This window comes from Taeniopygia guttata, chromosome 10, assembly GCF_048771995.1.
Source record: "Taeniopygia guttata chromosome 10, bTaeGut7.mat, whole genome shotgun sequence".
Classification (NCBI taxonomy): Eukaryota; Metazoa; Chordata; class Aves; order Passeriformes; family Estrildidae; genus Taeniopygia; species Taeniopygia guttata.
In genome coordinates, this window is record NC_133035.1 from 10220459 (window position 1) to 10238370 (window position 17912).

General features: G+C 39.7%; 2 protein-coding genes across 7 annotated transcripts in view; both read left to right on the forward strand.

The window, feature by feature from the left end:
• SLC12A1 (solute carrier family 12 member 1) overlaps positions 1 to 4597 on the forward strand; it is a 45467-nt gene extending 40870 nt beyond the window's left edge. For all 4 annotated transcript variants that reach the window (XM_072934182.1, XM_041718311.2, XM_072934183.1 and 1 more), the window contains 3 exons: positions 523 to 658; positions 2545 to 2612; positions 3343 to 4597. In XM_072934182.1, the coding sequence (XP_072790283.1) occupies positions 523 to 658; positions 2545 to 2612; positions 3343 to 3478 (340 nt within the window). In that variant the 3' untranslated portion in view covers positions 3479 to 4597. The remainder of the gene's footprint in view (positions 1 to 522; positions 659 to 2544; positions 2613 to 3342) is intronic.
• Positions 4598 to 8613: 4016 nt separating this feature from the next.
• DUT (deoxyuridine triphosphatase) lies at positions 8614 to 15414 on the forward strand. 3 transcript variants are annotated; one of them, XM_030280931.4, is made up of 7 exons: positions 8614 to 8772; positions 9343 to 9505; positions 10978 to 11069; positions 12128 to 12172; positions 13545 to 13619; positions 14549 to 14619; positions 15048 to 15414. In XM_030280931.4, the coding sequence occupies exons 2-7, from the start codon at positions 9345 to 9347 to the stop codon at positions 15102 to 15104; spliced, it is 501 nt and encodes a 166-aa protein (XP_030136791.1). In that variant the 5' UTR covers positions 8614 to 8772; positions 9343 to 9344; the 3' UTR covers positions 15105 to 15414.
• The last annotated feature ends 2498 nt before the right edge of the window (positions 15415 to 17912 follow it).

Consider the following 17912-nt stretch of genomic DNA (forward strand, 5'->3'; position numbering starts at 1 on the left):
AGAGAAAATCTGAATGCAATTCTGAGTACACATATAGCAAAAAAAAAACCCTACAATGTTTCCTTCTGCCCCTTGTCACAGGAATTTGTATCACCTGTTTATCCATTGCATTAAAACCATCAGTAAAACCATTTCAGTGACATGATTGGTCCAGTTAGTGCTAAAACAATAAACAAGGAGACCCATATTCATTGTTAATATTAGTAACCAATATACTGCAGTTTGCAGTTACTGTAAAACCCATTTCAGTATTTTTGCTAGAACCAGAATAACACAGAAAATTCTCTGCTAAATGCAGTGTTTAATTATCCTCATATAACCTTTTAATTCTTCTCAAATAACCCAAACATACAGAAGTGGCACAGATATAACTTGGGGCACAATATAGCAAAGAATAGTTAAAGATTTTGCATGTTTTCAGCTATAATTATTATCAGTGAGGCCCGTCATACACAGTGACTGTGAAATAAGTTAGTGAGTTCATACCCTGCAGCAAGGCCTCCTTTGTAATTCCTGTTTCAGCTGGAAATTCTTTGAAGAGATGATTGAACCATATCGCCTCCACGAAAGCTGCAAAGATATCACAACTGCTGAGAAATTAAAGCGAGAGGCTCCATGGAAAATTACAGATGCAGAGCTGGAAGCATTCAAGGAGAAGGTAAAGCCTTGCCTACATACCTCTTTACATATGCCCCTTTTCTTACCCTCCAGATGTTTGAAGCGATTAGTAAGAAAAAGTGAAATACCAGATATGGCATTAGAAACATGATATGTACAAACCTGTATTTGATATTTACAGATTGGATTTATATTGTAAACACTGCAGAGGTGTGTTATAATTGCATTATTGAGCTCTCTCAGACCTTGGCATGCTTACACAGTATTTTCTAGGCTGATGAGAAGCTCTGCCCACATCAAAGCCAGCCAGATGAAAACCACCTCTGAACCAGAAGCCACAGTTACTGCACTGAGCCTGAGATAATTGAGTCTGCTGAGGTTTATTAAATGGCTCCACTGTTTTGGAGCTTGACTCAAAGGATGCAGTTCCAAACATTCACCTCTTTGGGCAATTTAGAACTGCATCCAGACACTTCAACTAAACTAGAAATTTCTCCAAAGGCAGGGTTGAGCATGAATTCTTACCTTATTGGCAGAGTGAAGACTAAACCACTCTACCATGCAGGAGCTCTCCTGCAGTTCAGAGGAACTTCAAGGCTGATGCTGGCTGATCCACTGGGTCAATTACAGCCCAGTCTGCTCTTTATATTTGTTGGAAAAATACATTTTTCCCAATGAACCACCAGCTTCATCAGGCCAGTGACAAAAGGATGCAAACTCTTTCACCCTTGAGACAAGTTCTCCTCTAACTCACAGAGAATTAATCTACAATTTTAGTTATGGTTCCTGTGGAATTACCCTGAGTACACTGAGAGTTTAATTATCTCCACTTTATGGTCCTGGTAACTTCCTCAACAGAGCAAGGATGAGCTCAGAGCTGCCAGAAGTCACAGCCTGACATATTAACATAAGCAGAAATCAATAATGATTTAAGATCACACAAGACCACTGACTGCAGCAGCTGGGAAGCAGACTGACTGCTCACTGTGCTACCCACATCATGGAGCTGATAATCAGCATAAGGTTATATAGTCAGCTATGGGCAGAAATCCTTAGAATTAGTTTCACTTTAAATTACCAAAAAGTGAGACTTGGAGCCCTTAAAACACATGCAGAACAAGTGAGGATACAACAGAATAAAAATGTGATTAAGCTTGGTCTGGTCTAGGTCACTAATTAAGGAACCGGAAAAATTCCTCAAGAGTTGAAGAGAAACAGCAATATGAAAATGCCAAATTACTCTGTAAAACAAGAACAACAAAAAGTTTAGCTTACACATCTGGAAAGACATGCCCCTTGCCTTCAGAAGTAGGGCAGTTCTGGGAATTTACAGAGGACATTAGAACACATTTACAATTCAACAGATAAAAACCTGGCAGCACAAGCAAAGGGTGATGTTATAGGATTATTCTCATGAGGTTACAGCTGGCTACATTATGAGGGTTCTTACCTATATAACAAGAACAGTGACACTTTCGTAAAGAAGGAAAATTTAAGATCTGAATGGAGAAAAATCTTTTTACTTTCTCCAGGAAAAGAGAAAATAATTTACAAAAATCAGTTAAGATACATCTAACATAAACCTGCCCTGGTCTCTTGTTCCCTGTGACTTGTGGTTAAGCCATAAAAATATCGAGGGCTTGAGCTCAATAATAAAGTAAGTTCAGTACAAAAATAATCCCTATCCCCAGGAAACCTTACATGGGGTGAACCATTAGAGAGGCCCTAATATAACTACACCAATCAAAAAGTGTGGCATAGCCCCATATTTTGCCATGGCTGAGACTCTGGACCTGGCTTCCAGTGCTGCCAAAGCAACAGCAGAAAATCTTGCAGGCAAGGAGGAATGTGGAAGTCCATAAGGCACCAGAGCTGAGGATCACTGACCTAACTGGTATTTTTCTTTTCCTGTTGTGTTTTAATCAGAGTTATCGCCAAGTCCGTCTGAATGAACTCTTACAAGAGCACTCGAGAGCAGCCAACCTCATTGTCCTGTGAGTTGCAAGATTTTTGATTCTAAGAATAATGTGTAATGGGATTCTGAACTGGAGCTACAGAAACCCTTGTGTTAATCCACTGAGCACAAAGTAATCTTTTAAGTACCTTCTGGAGGACTGATGCTTCTCTGTGACTGCACTGAGTATGAATCTTTCCTTGTGATGAAGCAATTGTATAAAGGAAAAGAGGCTACCAATAAAATTACCAAAAAAGGCCCTTTCCAGAATCTATTTTTATTTACAGACACATTTTTTATACACAGCTTCAATAAGTTAGCTTGCACTTGTGATGCACAGATAAACCTCTACAGTTCTATTAATTCAGTCTCAAAAACAGGGATGGTCATATAGTGCTTACCACAAATTGACCCAAATTTTAAAACTCCCATCTCACAGCATCTGCAGATCAGAAAAGAGGCTGATGGACAGCAAAATTGTTCATGTGTTGGCTTTTTATCCTTTTTAAACAATCATACTATGTGTGAGTTTTATGACCCCAAAAATATTCTTTACCAGTTTGAGGTAACAATCAAAAGCAGTTCATACCCAGTACAGTCAGGTGAGCAAGGGTTTGCAAATTAAGGCCTAATGATATGAAAACAATCTTGCAGAGTAATTATATCAGAGTTTTATATGAACAGTAATGTTTTCTGCTTAGTATTTAATGAGAAGCCTGGGCTACCCTGCCTTCATAATGATAATTATATTTTTCCCTCTGCCCAAACAGGAGCCTCCCTGTGGCAAGAAAAGGAGCAGTGTCTGATTACCTGTACATGGCTTGGCTAGAAATTCTCTCCAAGAACCTTCCTCCAGTCTTAATGGTCAGAGGCAACCACAAAAATGTACTGACTTTCTATTCTTAGAAAAACATCAGTGCCTGGAACATGCCTTGCTTGGTTCCAATAGCTATGTTTTTAATGGCAATGGTTCATCAAAGACACACTCATTTAATGCCAATCTAAATTTTTAATAATTGACAGATTTTTTTCAAAAATCCAAAGCAAAGAATTAGAAAAAAAAATGTAAATGGTCCCTTCCGGTGTTTAACTCCAGTATAGGCAAAAGAAGGAAAATCTACTCATATGTCATATGAGACAGCAAATATTTTGAGCACACAAAGAAAAAATTCTTCTGATTTATAAAGTATTAAAAGGTTTTTGATATTTATCCTAGAAAGCAAAAATTTACTGTGATAAAGCAGAAAGGATTAAATCTCTAAATATTTTTTTTCAAACTGCACTAGCATAGTTGCTAATGGGCACACAGTAGGATTAAAATGAAATGCACCAACTTGTGAGACAAAAACCTGTATGGCATCCATCAGGTGTAACTCATGAATTAACTAAATGCAAGTAGAATACATGCAATGATTTTTTATTGTAATATTACCAAATTAAGACCTATGCCTACAGCAGATGCTTTTACCTAAAATGTTCTGCTAATTTAAATTAATTCAAACACTTCTAATTTATTCACAAAAAAATTAGATATATAAAAAGATGGACTTTATTACAAGACTTGATAATGCATTTTCAAGCTCTGACATGCAATGGAATGCGTGATTTAAATAATTAAATGTTGTAAGTAAATTTCACAAAAAAATTAGTAAAACACTAAATATTCTGACAATTTTTGCTATGAATGTTATGGTTAATACAATCTGACATTATACATTGGGAAAATAAGTACAGTGATTTATGTGATTAGAAAACAAAAACTCATTAGCTGAGTTGAATGCCTTACTTTTGATTTATAGAAAAGATTTCTCTCTTTTTTGACTTCCTAAATAATATTAATTATACACTAACTTAAAATAAAGGCAATTCATTAAGTTGTGTAATTTTTCTATTTTCTACTCTGCAATGTTATGGTACTTTATAATTTCAGCTGTCAAGAAAAACAGCTTCTCTTTTTAATGGGTAAAGCTATATCCTATGTGTAAGCACTATTTAAATTAAAGACCATCAAGTAACATTTATTTATTTTCTGTAGTCCTGCAACTCCTTTGCAGAGATCAACCAACATGAAAGCCTCATGAAAGCCAGGGAACCCTGAATTTCACCAAATGTATATTTTAAAGCAAGTCTCAGCTTCCATCTTGATTGAATTATTAGAATTTAACTTGTAGTGGGTTTAGCACTTTGTCTCCAAAAATGACAAATATTTAATATTCATATTTCTTCTGAGTTCAACGGTAGCAATTCAGCAGAACATGGTAATGTAGCCCAGTAATCCATGCTTCATTTTCTCTATTAAAGGCAGGATATTAAATATTGATATTTTCTCATCATATTCTTCCTTTGCTTCTGACACATTTACAACCAGGTTGAAGGATCATTTTACAATCTAACTGCATTACACAGAAGTTTCCTCCATCTACCAAACTTCCTGCACAACTCTGAGCAAACCAAAGCTCACATTCTGCACCTGCAAAACAAGATTATTTTTATCCTTCACAGTGATGTCAGCAGTGATACAGGAGCTTGCTGCATGCTGCCAGGTCCTTGCAGCTCCTTGTAGAATTGTAATGGACACCATGCTCTCTGCCTCATACAGATACAACCTCAGTGGCACCCAGCCAAAGCCAAGCTTTTAGGGAGGCTCCACTTAGGCTTTGTGGGCTTCTTATCACAACCTACACAAGGACCTGGAGGAATTCTACACCTCTGTTAAGCCCTTTAACTATGCATATGACTGGGGATTGTTTCTATTTTAATCATCAAGTTAGTAACTAAATTAATTACATGTCTAACATCCCTCGGAAAAAATACAGCTCTAATGCTGTCTAGCACATTTTTAGATTATATCAACTACCAGTTCTACAAGTTTATATAGTTTAGGTTGGATTAGGTCAGTCACAACAAAAGCAAGCATGGGTAAAGTGACCAGGGACATTTAAGTGTGAAAATACCATTGCTATGAAGCGAAGACAAAGAATATGTTGAATTTTGTTCAAAAGCCTAGGCATCCCGCACAGCTAAGTTTGTGCCTAAGGGCTGTTAAAATGATCTACTACTGTTCCTCTCATCAGTGAATCTTACCTTTCTCTCCTAATGTTAGTGGAGCTCCAACAGGTATTACAGAAGGCATTTCATCATAGTTGAGAGACTACACTTTCCTTACATCTTTTTAAAATCACTGGCAAGTTGCCCATCTCGATCACATACCCCTAAAGCACAGTCCAAATTATGCTGTCCAGAACAGTATTCTTCCAATGTGTTTTTCACTAGATCACAACAGAGATTCTTTCTGAGGGGATTGTTTCTTTATTTTATTTTTAAATCAGCTACCCAACAATGCAAGTAGAAGAGCTACCTAACCAAGAATGCATTGCATTGTGAGGATTAACAACTGTAACTACACTGCAAAAACAAGTTGTTATCCTACTTCACACTCGAAGGAGTTTCCACTCAATCTTCATCATCACAAAGTACAGAGCTCCAGCCACCAGCATAGGAAATTTCATCAGTCTTAAACCTCAGCAATTTTCATTACATCTTTGAAAAATCCTACCAAAAGCTTTCCTGACTAAGCAACACTAATCCTCAAAAAACCTAGACCTATCATTTTTTCTCTCTTCTTCTCTAATTCCATATGGGATTTCAAGATCTTTTCAGCAAAAGCAGTTTCAGCACCTGATCATTAGTTTACAAACCAGAGACATCAACAGGTAAAGGAATCTGCACTGCAGTTGTACATATGGGGCAAACAGCTACAAGCAGTCTTGGCTACTACTGACTCACTTAACTCCCCTCAGCTGTTTGTCTCCTCTCCTCAGGCAGAGGTCCCTTACCTGTCGGCAAAGCTGGGGGAACAGAATGTGAGTAACCATCAGTATTTTCAGCCTGAATTTCAGGGGTCTCCCTCAAACTTCTTCCTCTGGTGGTTTGGTGCTATTGGACTTCAAGGAAGTGAGTGTGGATGACTCCAAGATCCTGCTCTGTCTCCCTTGTTACCTCTACAATTCTTGGCAGCAGAACAAAAACCTTCAGTGCTGCAGCTCTTTGCTAAATGAGTGACTCAGTACAGATGAGGAAAGTCAAGGTTTTGCAAGTGTTGTGCTTCAGCAGAGGTCAGGCCACTGTTGAAAAATCTGTCCATGCTGGTACCTAGGGCACAGCCCCCTGGCAGCTGTGTGGGCTATCGAGACCCTGTGGCCATCACTGCTGAGGGAGCACCTCACACTGGCCTTGGCTCTGCAAGGAGAAATGGAAACAAAAAAATACAGCAAGTTGCAGCTCATATTCTCCACAAACAAGTGCAATATCCCACAGTCATGCCATTGGCTGGAACTTCATCAGAGGAAATTAAGTTTCAAACAAAATCAAACACACTAAGGTTGTCTGGAACAGAGTAAAAAGCAATGGCAAAATTCCACAACCCCCATGCTGTGCTGCAAACATGCAATCAAAAATAGAGTTTCATTATAAACAGACAACATCATAACAGCATTTTTAAATTACAAACCTTAATCACTGTGAAAGAGACAGCTGTGCTAAGTAAGAATGGGGTGGGAAGTCGCTGTTTTAAAGCCAGTTTTCTTCTAACAAAAATCCTCATTTTAACACAAAACTTCAATGGGGAGAATTGTGTGACTATTACCCTGAAAGAGGCTCTGTTTCTTCCTGTGTCCAACAAAGCAGCCTCCACTCCTGCTCTCAGTCCAGGCAAAAAGGCAGATGATTTCAGTTTATCTCAGTATTGTTTTTCAAAGTCAGGAGGAAATGCCTGATGGAGAGCAGTACTAATCAGCAATCAGGAATGCTGGAAGGTTTACTGACTCTATGGAGCAAGCAACACGTTCCCAGAACCAAGGTAAATTTGGTTTTAGACTTCCAGCATAAGGCTGGGGGCATTCCCCTTGTAAAGATCTGGAATGAAACAAGTGTCACTCAGCTGAGTCCCTTCTCCTTAATATTTTTGGATGAGTCCTCCTCTCTATTATTCATGGGCTTCCAGGCTAGCTCAAGCAGACTTTAGAACCCAGCCTGCCTCACCAAGTTTGGCCAGTCTGGTCCCTTTCTATGCTATAATGAAGGATGCAGTTGTAAACTCCATGAAGTCCTGCTTGTATAAATAAACATTTATAATAGTTTGATACAACTTCAATTCCTATTAACTTCAATTTTTGGATAGCTTACATCAGAAGCCATAAAATATTTTCAGTAGTTTTTTCACATGTCTGTGTTACATATATATTCTCCTTCAAACAGTTCATATTTAGACTGAAAATACTGAACAAGAATAAAAGAAACATTCATAAAAATACCTTTCACAACTGAACTGCAATGTGTAGTAAAGGTTTCACTGCCATCTGGCTGCATTTAGAAAATGTAACATAGCAAGGAGACAATCCCACACATTTGAGAGTTTAAAACAAAAAATCACAAAGACCAGTTGTTAGACAAAATCTAGACCAGCAAGAAATCTGTAGCTGTTATGCAGTCAAATAACTCCATTAGCCTCACCAGGAACAGTTCTGAAACTATGAATCCAATGGATACTTTTCAGCCCATAGCAGAGCCATGGGGAAAGTCAGGAAATTCCCTAGTCCTAGGGATATAGATATGTCCCGTAGAATATATCTATATATAGATAGATATGTAGAAAGAAAGAGATAGATATAGGAAAAATAGCAGGGGAAATAAATTGAATGTCAAGATGGCAGAGCATATTAAACACAATGAAACAATCTTCTGCTTCAAGACAGAAGAACAGGGCAGGCCTAGCATTGGCAGGTTTTCCCATCCACCTCATCGTCAAGAAATGTCCTCCTCTCGTAAGGCAAACACTTCTGCCGTGGCCTGACCATTTCCGAAGGAGTCTCTTTCTGCCTCTACTCTGTGCAACGTGCTCTAAGAAGATCTGCTTTAACAGCAGGGCTAGACTGGATGTTCTCCAGAGGTCCCTCTCAGCCCCAAGCACCCAGTCACTGCGGAGGACAGCGGCTGTTTGCCACGCGGCTGTGCGGAGCGGGAACAAGAACAGCCCCGGGGCTATTCTGAGGACGCCGGGCGCGGCCCCGCCCGCCCGTGCGGCCGCAATCGCGTCCCCCGGCAACGCCGCGCAGCCCGCGCGGTCCGCCCGGAGCCTGCGGCAGCGCCGCCGCACCCGGAGCGCCGCGGGCCGGACTGCTCCCCGCGGGGCTGCGCGGCAGGTAGAGCCCGGGCACGGGGAGAACGGAGCGCCGGCTCCCCCGCCCGTGAGCCGTGAGCCGTGCGGACCGCGGCGGGGAGCCCGGGCTAGCGGTCCGTGGCGCGCTTCCCGCACGGCAGCGGCGGCGGCGCTATGTTGGCCCGGTGCCTCCGGTGGCTCCGGCACCCCTGCGGGCGCTGTAAGGAGGGGTGGGGGAGTTGCGGGGCAGCACACACTGCCCAACCCGCAGGTCTCGGGGACTCTGGGGGATACACGCTCCACAGCCGCACCGCGTGGCCTCTCGGCGCCCCTCAGGGGCCGCCCGGCAGTGACGCGGCGGCCGCGGCGCGGGGCGATGGGCGAGCCCCGCCTGACACACGGGGCGGGACCCTCGGTGCGGGCGCGGGGGGCCCAGGAGGAGCTGGGCGAGGCCATTCTCACCGAGGGGGGAATTGGGTTGCTCCGCGCGCGGAGAGGCCGCGGATGGGCCGGTTCCCCCCCCTTGCTCCCGCCCCCGTGGGCCGCGCCGGGTTTTGGCGGGTTTTCGGCGGGCGGGCGGCCGTCCCTCACAGCGTCTGTCCCGCTCCCTCAGCCATGCCCGCCTCCGAGGCCGTGCCGCAGCCGTCCCCCAGCAAGAGGCAGAAGGGCTCGGGGCCTGCAGAGGTCTCCGCACGGCTGCGCTTCACCAAGCTGTCCGAGAACGCCTTCGCCCCCTCCCGGGGCTCCGCCCGTGCTGCGGGCTACGATCTTTACAGGTGAGGGAGGGTGAGGGCACGGCACCCGCGGCGGGAGCCCGCGCTCGATGCCGCCCCGCTCGGCGAGCCCCGGGCACTCCAGGGGCTCCGGCGGCCGAGAGGGCCCTCGCGGCCTCTTGCCGAGCTGAGCCCCCGGGCAGTCTCGCTGGCCATGCAGGAGTGGAGGCCAGAGCTGATGTAGTCACAGCTTCCTCGCTGCTCCATCCCTGATCATTTCCTGGTATCTGTGGTCCAGCCATGTTATAGGATTGGTTTCATGAGGCACAGATGCCGCCGTTGGCTAAAAGTAAGGCTTGACAGAGCATCCAGAATTGCTGTTGGTGCCCACATTGGACAGGTTGCGTTCCTGTGAAAGGAAAAAGCGGTAGTGCATGTGGGCCCTCCTTGCCAGCACTTGTGCTTTTCTACTTTCCTCTTGGCTCCGGGGTTGCTGCCTGGCAAAGGGCCTTGCAGCAGTTTGTTAGCGCTCCTAGCTGGAAGCCACGTGAGTTGATGTACAGACTTAGGTTTTGGTTTGTTTGAATTAATAATGACCCTTGTTCCTTGGCTTTCATTATGTTCAGGAATACCTGTAGCTAGACTTGGGGCTGTTTGCATAGTGCTTCTGTAAGTCGCTAGTTTTGAACGAGTCAACTTTACTGCTGCCACTTCTAACTTGCCTTTTGTAGTATTATGTAAAATAACCAGCCTTTTTCTCTCTTCACCTCTCTGACTTCTTTCCTGAAGATTTACTGCACCACACCTTACCCTTTGTTCTTTTTGTCCCTTTCATCTCACCAGGTTTGTTTTTGTTCTTGTTCCAATGTTGCACTGTAGACCTGGAAAAACTGTGTTTTATAGAAAACCTTTCAGTGCTTCCCAGCATTTAAAAACCAGTTCTTTGTCAAGGTCAAGACATGACAAGTATTGTCACCACTGCTTTTCATTAGGCCTCCAGTTGGGTAGCTTCAGCAAGCTTTTAAAATCTCTGTAGTTCAGGGTTTCCAGGAGAATCATGTGAATCATGAACTGTCAGACTGCTCAGAAAAAAAAAATTGTTTCCTAAAAGTTAACTTAATAGATTATTAATTTTGACTACAACTAGTTTATCTGCTGTAGAAAGCTTAATCAGATTGTATTATTGATAAAGTTTTTGCTATTGCACAAAAAATGCACAACCACGTTCACCTAATGGTTACTTTAAACTTTTTTTTTTTATATATCTTACTAATTAAAAACCATTTGAAACTGGCAATTGCAGAAGTATGCTGTTCAAATGCCACTTCTGGAATCTTAAACTAGCACCATCAGAAAGGCAACATCTTGTGTTTTAGGATCTGTATTAAATTTCACAAATCTGTAAAATTTGTTGTTTAAATTTCATGGTATAAATTCCCTGGCAGATTAATTCTGGGTAATTTTGTCCCTTAAGTTACAGTAAAGAAACTTTAAAAAATATTCTGTAGAAACTTGTGTTTCTTTTTTTAATGTAGTGCCTATGACTGTGTGATACCACCCATGGAGAAGGCTGTGGTGAAAACAGACATTCAAATAGCGCTTCCTTCTGGATGCTATGGCCGAGTAGGTGAGTACACAGCTGTCAGAAGGCTGCAGAGTCATTTTAGAACAGCTTTGACACCATCTTCACATTTAGATTCTGCCTAAAGCTTTCAGAATTTGTCAACACAAAAAAGGGGATGCCACACGGCTGTGTGATTTACTGAATCTTGCAGTATTTTCCTGTTACCTGTTGTCAGATGCATTTGAGGTTTGGTGTATGTCAGGTGACCAAAGGATGATCTGTACTCTACATACAGCTTTATAGGCTCCACAGTAGTTCATTATTTGTATACAGTTTCAGAATTCAAATCACAAAATCTCATAGGTGACATACAGAAAATGCATCCCTGGTTGCTTAAAAATAAACCCCAGAGCATCAGTGTAGTAGAATTTGATTACATATTGTCATAGAATAGTTAAGAGAACCTGTACAATATATTCTGTTTATTTTGTGCATTCTTTATCTGAATTATGTATAAGTTCTTAAAGTAAAAAAGCAATAGCCACTCCAGGGGAAGAAAATTATCAGAATTTGCCATGTCCTTTTATGTAAAAGAACACATGCATTTCTCTTATCCTGAAGAAAATTTTAAAGATCATGTAATTTTTAGTTCCTCATCCTAGTGGGCTAAGGTAAGTAAAAACCCAAATCCCCACACATAATTTATATTTATAATACTGCTTTGGAAATGCCTTGCCAGGTATTGTTTTCCTTCATAACTTAAATAGATTGACCTAATATTCTTCTGAGATGATGCTGAACCAGTGATAGTCACCAAAAATAAACCAAGATTAGACAGTCTGATCCAGTTGCCTCCCCTGGAGAAAACTACTCTGCAATTGCAGGTCAAATAAAGATACGTTTCCATTACTTAAAAATTGCAATTTTATTGTAGCCTGTTGCAGCTGTTACTCTGTTTAATATATTTGTAAACTCTTACAGTAATTCCTGTAATATGTTTCTCTTAAAAAGACTGTGGAAACAATTGTCATTGCCAAGACTGTGCAAACACACTGTATAACCTTTAAATACTGTCTTTTTAAAGAAATAAATTGTAATAATTAAAAAAAATTCTTTTCTAGCACCACGTTCTGGTTTAGCTGCAAAGCATTTCATAGATGTTGGAGGTAAGCTTTTTGTTCTTTTTATTAAGACTAGGTAAGTAATGCTCACAGAATTACCTTAGTTTCACATTCTAACCACATAAATGATGGTTTTTCTTGGGGATTCTGGCAAAAGGAAATATCTGGGTGACACCTGAGAGAGACAGGTCATCATAATTATGTTAAAATGTTCTTAATTATAAAAAAGATTACTGATTTTTTAAAATAATAACTATATCATAATTCTGTAGACAGTGTCTGCCATAGAAGTTACTTTGTGGTTTAGGCATTACAGATGCTTCTTACATGCTGGTTTCTCTATTTTTTTATCCAGCAAGTTAACTTGAAGTTGCAGGTTTTTCTAAATTTTCAAAAATCGGGATACTTCCAGGGTTACTAGCACCTTAATTAGGAAGTTAAGAAATGCCATTGGATTAATCCAAAACATTATATAAGAATGCTGTGTAAATACCTTTTCCATACTGGATGTAGTGCATAGATTGCAGGGTAACTAGGGATCATTTGCACTACAATTTTTTTTTCAAAAGCTAAAGGAACTACTTTTAAAAATAGGTTTTTATTCTTAAGTGTGCATTTTGTGGTTCAACATTAAAACTTCAAGGTACACTCATAATACAGTTTCCTCTGGTGTTAGTAAGCTCTAATTACATTGTATAAGCTGGGGAATGTCTTGGAATGGCATTTAATTTTAGTATGTAAATTATTTCTGCAAGCAGACTTCAAAATACATATTTGGGACCACAGGGAGGCCCAAACTCATGTTTTCTACTGGAAATACATTTCCTCTATCTGAGAGAAAAACTCTAAAGAAGCAGAATATAATTGCTTTAATGTAGCCAATCTTCTGAAATATGTAGTTAATACAGTCATGCAAAATACAAGAGTAAGCTAGTTTTATAGTCTTGGTACTAGAATATAGCTATATGACAGTCATTTTCTTACAGCTCTGATTCTGTTACCTTGCCAGAGGGACAGGATTTGGATCTGTGCAAATCCATAGCTCTCAAATGAAATATTAGAGTTAAGAACAGATTTCTGCTTGACACTGAACAAGCTGAAGTTAGCAGAACAAATGGGACCTGAATTTAGTCCAGCTGACTTGATTTCAGAAAAGGTATTACTACTAAAATTAGTAGTACAGTGGTAAAGCACTTCTTGACATGTGATGGTGGTTTTCAGTTCCTTTTGCAAGACTGATAAGCATTTTTAGATGTCTCAGTATTTGCATATATATTGTTAGTTGTGCATCAGAAATATAAAGGATGTCATTATGAGATACTGTAATCATTTATTAATCTAAACCTTATCTAATCTAGTTATCTCATACACTGACATTTACTAACTGGGTATCTCTCCAAATTCTCTCTCGTGACAGCTGGTGTTATTGATGAGGATTACAGGGGAAATGTTGGTGTGGTACTGTTCAACTTTGGCAAGGAGACGTTTGAAGGTAGGTGTTAAGCCTGGCAGAGCCTATTTTCAGCCATCTGACTAGGAGCAAGAAACGAATTTTTTAAAGTTTATGCAGAGGTAGAATTAGCTGGGAACATTTTTATTCTCTCAGTTAACAAAAACACAGATATTTCAAAATGTCCTGTCAAGGGAACATGTAAAGATTCTACTCATAGCTAATTAAGCAGCATTCAAAAAAACTGCTCCCAAAACCACCACACCACCACAAAAGCAAACCAAAACATCCCTACCTAGCTAAGCTTTAGATTCACAAGCTGTACTGAAATGTAACTTTTATTAAGTTACTACTTTTCTCTGAAAAAAAAAAAATTAGCTGAGCAATTTGAGAAAAACTTTCTCCAGAATCCTGGGAAACATGAGTAACAAAGACAGGATTTTCTCTTTATTACACTGTCTTTCTGCAAAAAGTCGGTTTTAAGTTTCAGTGCCCAGTTGCAAGAGATGTGCTTTTGTGGCCTCTTCTGCATCTTCACATCATAAGCTGCTTATGGAAGTTCTGTGAGCCAGACTGGTTATTAGTGAAAAACTCGGTTTTCCATATATCAGTTTGCCTTTTTCCCCCCAAATTCCTGGGTCCAGTTCATACAAGGAGCTACATTATCCATACAGCTGTCTTTCCATCTCTGCAGTACTTACACATATGCAGAACTTAGGATGCCAGAGAATGGCAGCAGGAATGAATGGAAAGGCCTTGAACTGGTACAGCTGCTGACAATCACAGCAAAAGGACCAAACAAAAGTTTATCTTAACCTGTATTTTTCTGGGTCTGTTAACATCTGTTTAGATAGGTTTCTAATAAGTGTTTTCACTTTTAATATATTCTGATACTCTTTAAAGAAGATTGTTTAAAGTCTGTATTCATTGTTCACTTTTTTGAAGGAACTAATATTTTAACTTCTCTGCAGTTAAAAAAGGAGATAGAATTGCCCAGCTCATCTGTGAACGCATTTATTATCCTGAACTAGAAGAAGTTGAAGTAAGTTGCCAAAAGAAAATATTTCTGCATTTTCAGTGATTATTAGTTTAAGATACTTGTATATAAGAGGAAATTTATTATATAAATAAATATTGGCTAAAATTACTTTCAGTGGTAAAACTGCATAGCAGCAGTACTACCTGAATGAAATTCTGATTGATTCTTTGTACATACTTACCAAAAAAGAAAAAAAAAAAATTATGCAAGTTTTCAGAGTTTTTGAGGAGCAGTTCAGTAGATACTAGAAAAGGTTGTCTCACAAGCATTTGTTCAAGCTTGTGCAAAAGATATTCTAAAGAGTCTTGCATACAGTTTTTGTTTCTTAATTATAGCTGTTGTTACAAGTAATTGATAGATAATATCTCTTGTACAGAAACAAAAGGCAAATTAAGGCACTAAGCCAGCTTATCATAATTGATGTCTTTCAGGCTCTGGATGATACAGAACGCGGTGAAGGTGGCTTTGGCTCTACTGGAAAGAACTGAAAATTACTTGAATACGCTTTCTATTTTTGGTTTTTTGTTCTACGATTTCTAAATTTCCATTTGAATTAGAAGTAGAACTTTTGGAGTACATAAAAATATTTCAAATTTTATTGAGACTTCTCTGTATCTATGCTGCAGTGAATTTGTCTGCATAATGAGGAAATATGCATGACTGGCTTGACTTAGTAGTTGATGTATTATTTTATTTTCTCTTTCAAGATGTTTGGTCCTCAGCAATAAGAACACATTGTTTATGTTGCAATTATACTGTAATAAACGAAGAAATAACTTAATGACCTAAAATACAACAGCCAGTTGTTCCCTTGCCAGTTTTTTTAGACTTCTGAAAGCTATCTTCAACATGGTTCAGGATTTCATACTGAGAGCCTGTTTCATACAGCCTCAGTGACAGCATCGATAGGACTTTCCATTCTGACACCAAAATCAGAATAAGACAAAGATATTTAATATTGCACCCTCTACAACCTGTCCAAATACTTGTGTTTCTGTTCAAAGCTAAAGTTCTGAGTTTGATCCTTAGCTCATCTTCAAATGGCCAATTTTTCAGCTCTCTTATATTGAAAGAAAAAGCAATACAGTGTTTGAGTTAAATAGCACAACTCCTCTGAAAATAACTTCTATGTAGTAAATAAGAGCTATGAATTACACTTTTGGAATATTTGTTACAAATTTATCAATATGTTAATATCTGGAAGAAAAATTCTGAATTATTTAAGCAGTGCACAGTTTGTTTTTTTAAATTTACTTTTGTCCAGTTAAGATAATTTTTTTTTAATCTATCCTAAACCTGATCCAATAAGTGTGTGGAATTTCTTAGATGGCTCTCTAACTTTCAGGTGAAAGAACATGCAGAGAAGAGAAGAAACAAAAAAAGGATAGAAAAGTGACTATTTTTCCACTTTACATAAAAGAATTAGAAAAGGCTCTGAAGCTCTCAAACACTTTCTTCCTGCAGCTGTCTGTACTTTAAGATTTTCTTATCTGGAAGATTACAGGTAGGAAATATTGTGCATTAAGCTAGCAGTAGAAAGGTGTTCCCTTTATAGGCTGATGTTCATACTGCTCTTTTGCTGGGTAATTTCAGCTCAGGATAATCCTGTTAGTATTAATTTCATGTTCTTGTCTAGGACTATTTTTTGTGAAGTATGCCCAAAATACTACACATTTTATACATTTTATCCTGCCCACTCCTGCAAGGAGCTGCAAAATAAGGAGCAGTAAAACAGCATTTAGATCCCTTCAGCCATGAGACAGGCATTATACTGGCTTGGCAGTGCTGAAGCAACAGTTGGATTTATCTTTGTCCAGCCTTTTCCTCTAAGTGCATGATATGCTGGTCAGTTGGTTTGCTGTTGGTCCTTACCCCTCATCATAGTGCTCTACTTGGATCTGTACACCCAGACAGACCAACGGGAGCAGGCACACCCTGCAAAAGGCCACTGCAAGCAAGGAGCACCAATCATACCAATGCAGTCTAAATGAACTGGGAAAGCTGAGCTTGACACTAATTTTATTCAGTTTTGCTACCTGCCAAAAAGGAATTTAGAGGATATTTAAAGATCTTAAAATCTGTGATCCTTTTGTGAAAGCTGTTTCCTCTTCCTGGACTGTAAGTCAAGAGAAAGTTTTGCTGCAATTTTTAGTTTCCACCTCCCAAAGCAAAGACCCAGCAGGGGTTCCACTAATGCAAGTCCGTTTTAAAAAAGATGCTGCAAGAGACTTCACTTGGAAGAGCAACCTACAAGGAAGAAGTTGGAGTTCAGGTGATACTCATTACATATTGTACCTGATGCAAACTGATCTGATTTATTTTTGGAAAATAATGCTAATACTACAGATTTTGAGATAAGCATTTGCTAAAAAAAGCATGTTCTCAGGAGCTATCTCAGACATATAAGGAAGAAACAAATTTACATATGCATACCTTAGGTAACTTGTCAACATTAAAATCATTATCTGTCATTACCAGAAAAGGCTCACTTGTTTTGAAAATCTGTGTGGTGGAGTTCCTCTACGTTGTTTCTCAGTACTTCTCTAGAGAAGCACATCATGAATTTTAGATTGCTGCAAGGCCCTTCCCAGTAAGGACCTTGGGAATGTTTATCTGAAATGAGAAATGTTTTTAAACTTAGCTCTACACTCAGCTCCTCTGTGTGCACCAAGCCATTGCATGGGTAAGGAATTCTGGTAATTCCTGTTAGAGTATTAGGGTTTGCTTTTTAATAGAAGTAGCAAGTCTATGAAAGACAAATATTTCTACCCAGGCAACAAGAGTTACCAATATACTGAAAGTTCTAAAGTTGATACTGCTACTGCAGATCAAGGCCTGCATTTGAAACTTGTAGAAACTGTACTGGGACTGAGTAGAGGCTTCTTAAAACAGCATTTGCTACTCTATGGTTCAAACCAGGATATAAATTTTTTATTTATAGTCCCATAATTTCGTTAATATGAAAAACAATACCCTCCCAATTAATTTCATGTTCCCTTTTTCCTATAATATCTACATTACAAAAGTACATTATCTTGGTATGTGACAAGAGCGAGGGGACTGCGAAACAATCTCTTTTTCATTACTTTATCTGAGACCTATCCTACCTCTATTACCTAGTTGTAAATTAGTTTTGTAATTCAGTAACAAACTGCCTGAGTGTGTCATTGAGTGCACATGCTTCAGCTCGGGCAATAACTTCAGAAGTTGCCCAACAGTGTGCACAGGGCTCACTTCTGTGTAGACAGATTGATGTCTCCAGAGCCTGCCACTGGGGTGTGATGCCCAGGGCTCAC

Bases quoted from the DNA above. Each gene is read 5' to 3' on its own strand.
- DUT (XM_030280930.4), top strand. From the start codon at position 8,904: ATGTTGGCCCGGTGCCTCCGGTGGCTCCGGCACCCCTGCGGGCGCT. The intron at 8,950-9,342 runs GTAAGGAGGGGT...CCGCTCCCTCAG, and splicing joins CCGGCACCCCTGCGGGCGCT to CCATGCCCGCCTCCGAGGCC. The intron at 13,620-14,548 runs GTAGGTGTTAAG...ACTTCTCTGCAG, and splicing joins TGGCAAGGAGACGTTTGAAG to TTAAAAAAGGAGATAGAATT.